Source organism: Bremia lactucae (assembly GCF_004359215.1).
Source record: "Bremia lactucae strain SF5 chromosome Unknown BlacSF5_NotPlaced_172_SHOA01000114.1_28562bp, whole genome shotgun sequence".
NCBI classification, from domain to species: domain Eukaryota; phylum Oomycota; class Peronosporomycetes; order Peronosporales; family Peronosporaceae; genus Bremia; species Bremia lactucae.
Genome location: NW_027152185.1, coordinates 1 through 1718, shown reverse-complemented (window position 1 = coordinate 1718; position 1718 = coordinate 1). Strand labels below are relative to the sequence as shown.

At 44.0% G+C, this 1718-nt stretch overlaps 1 protein-coding gene across 1 annotated transcript; it reads right to left on the bottom strand.

Moving 5' to 3' along the window:
* Nucleotides 1-616: 616 nt before the first annotated feature.
* Nucleotides 617-1716, bottom strand: CCR75_008631 (uncharacterized protein; the record flags this gene model as incomplete). Its single annotated transcript, XM_067966681.1, has 2 exons — nucleotides 617-1407; nucleotides 1460-1716. 2 exons carry the CDS (start codon nucleotides 1714-1716, stop codon nucleotides 759-761), a joined length of 906 nt encoding a protein of 301 aa, XP_067816896.1. The 3' UTR covers nucleotides 617-758.
* Between the last annotated feature and the right edge of the window lie 2 nt (nucleotides 1717-1718).

Here is a 1718-nt window from a genome sequence, read left to right as displayed (position 1 = left end):
CACAGGTCGCGAGCGTGATTGAGTGAACTAGGCGGTGCGTGCGTAAATCAGCTCTCAGTTCATCCTTCCTCTTTGACGAACTACAAAATGTAAATTCGTTCTTAAAGAGAAGGATGGTGCAACGGGCTAAAGTTGCCCTTATGTTGCACAGTCCGCGTTAAGTATACTTTGTGTACCCAAGGGGATGGTCAAAAACTTAAATAATGTAATTAGACCCACCACTTGGGTGTGGTTCACATTGTGACCCTATACCTATTTATGGATAAGAATTCTGAACATAACTGTATAAAGTAATATCCTCCAAATATTATCTACCTTTTCGATAATATATTTATTAACAACCTTCAGTGTTAATTTCATGTAACGATACACCCCGTTAGCAGTGTACTTTACGGGTACTGTGTAAGATTAGGGCAACTTTAGCCCGTTACAAGCGAATACGAAGCATAGGCTTGTAATTCCCGAATTCAAAGCAATTTTACGTCGGGCTCTTCCAACAGCAGGTGGTTACGAAATTTAATCTTTAAGATTTCTGGCTTGAATTGGAGAAGCAAAAAGTAGCTGAACCTTTGATATTTATGCATGAGCTTACCACTACTTGAATCTCGCATAATTTGCACAACACATATCTTAAAAATCACTTTCATGCGTAATTAAGAGTCTATCTTTTTATTACCTCGGATAAGGAATTTTATTGACGCGAAAAAAGTTAATGTAGAATTAACATCAACCATAAACCTTGACACAACTTCACCATTCTAAATATCTTTGCTCCTTTCTGCCATCCCAATAATTTCCTTTTCATTAACCGTTGATTCCGCGTCACACTTGTCCCCAGGAACCCGACTCTCTGTCCATTTCTCTATCTTATTCGACACGAACTGTTTCTCCTCGTCCTCGTGTTCGGACTCATAAAACGCTTCCAATTGATCCGAATTAGCCATGACAACCAATTCCACTTCGTCCAGTGATTCCTGCTTCCAATCCTCCTCTTGCAAGTCAAGCGCAGTAGTACTTCCACCTTCACATGGAGTCACTCGCATTTGGTACGTCTGCAAGTCCTTCACAAAAGCTCTTGAGAGCTCTTCCCGCTTCATCTCAAGCAGCTTGCGTTTCCGTTCCTCGGACTCGCGCGCAATTTGAATTTCAAACTTTTCCAGCTCCAATTGCTGGGTCGAGGCCAAATCAGCCTTCTGGCGAGCAACATTCTCTTCGCAGCGTTGAAGTAGCAGCTTTTCAACGCAGTCCGCTTCTTCGGCCACTCGAAGTACGATTGCGTGCATATTTTGGAGCTCCCGACGCACGTGAGACACCAAATGAAAGTTTTGTGCTAGAAATTGCTCGCTCGTGGCTTGAGCTTGTAAGGTAGCCCGCGCTTGCCTTAACGCAGTTTCGAGTTCCTGACCACTTTCAACGATACATTAGTACCCACGAGAAGATTTATTAGATTTAGAAGTACCTATCAAGGAGTCTGTGGTGGTTCTGTTCAGCCTGCAACTGGCGATTTTGCTGAATCCGGAGGAATCTCTCGCCTTCGTTGCGATCGGACGCTTCGTATACCTCAGCTGGAGTTTTTTCTTCCGTCGATGCTGCAGCAGCACCTCCATCAAATGCAGCAACGAAAGACGACGATCGATTAGTGACGCCGGAAATCTCCCGTTCCACGACAGACGAGAGCTCGCGCGATTTGGCTACCACGTATTGAAAGCCAAGCATCT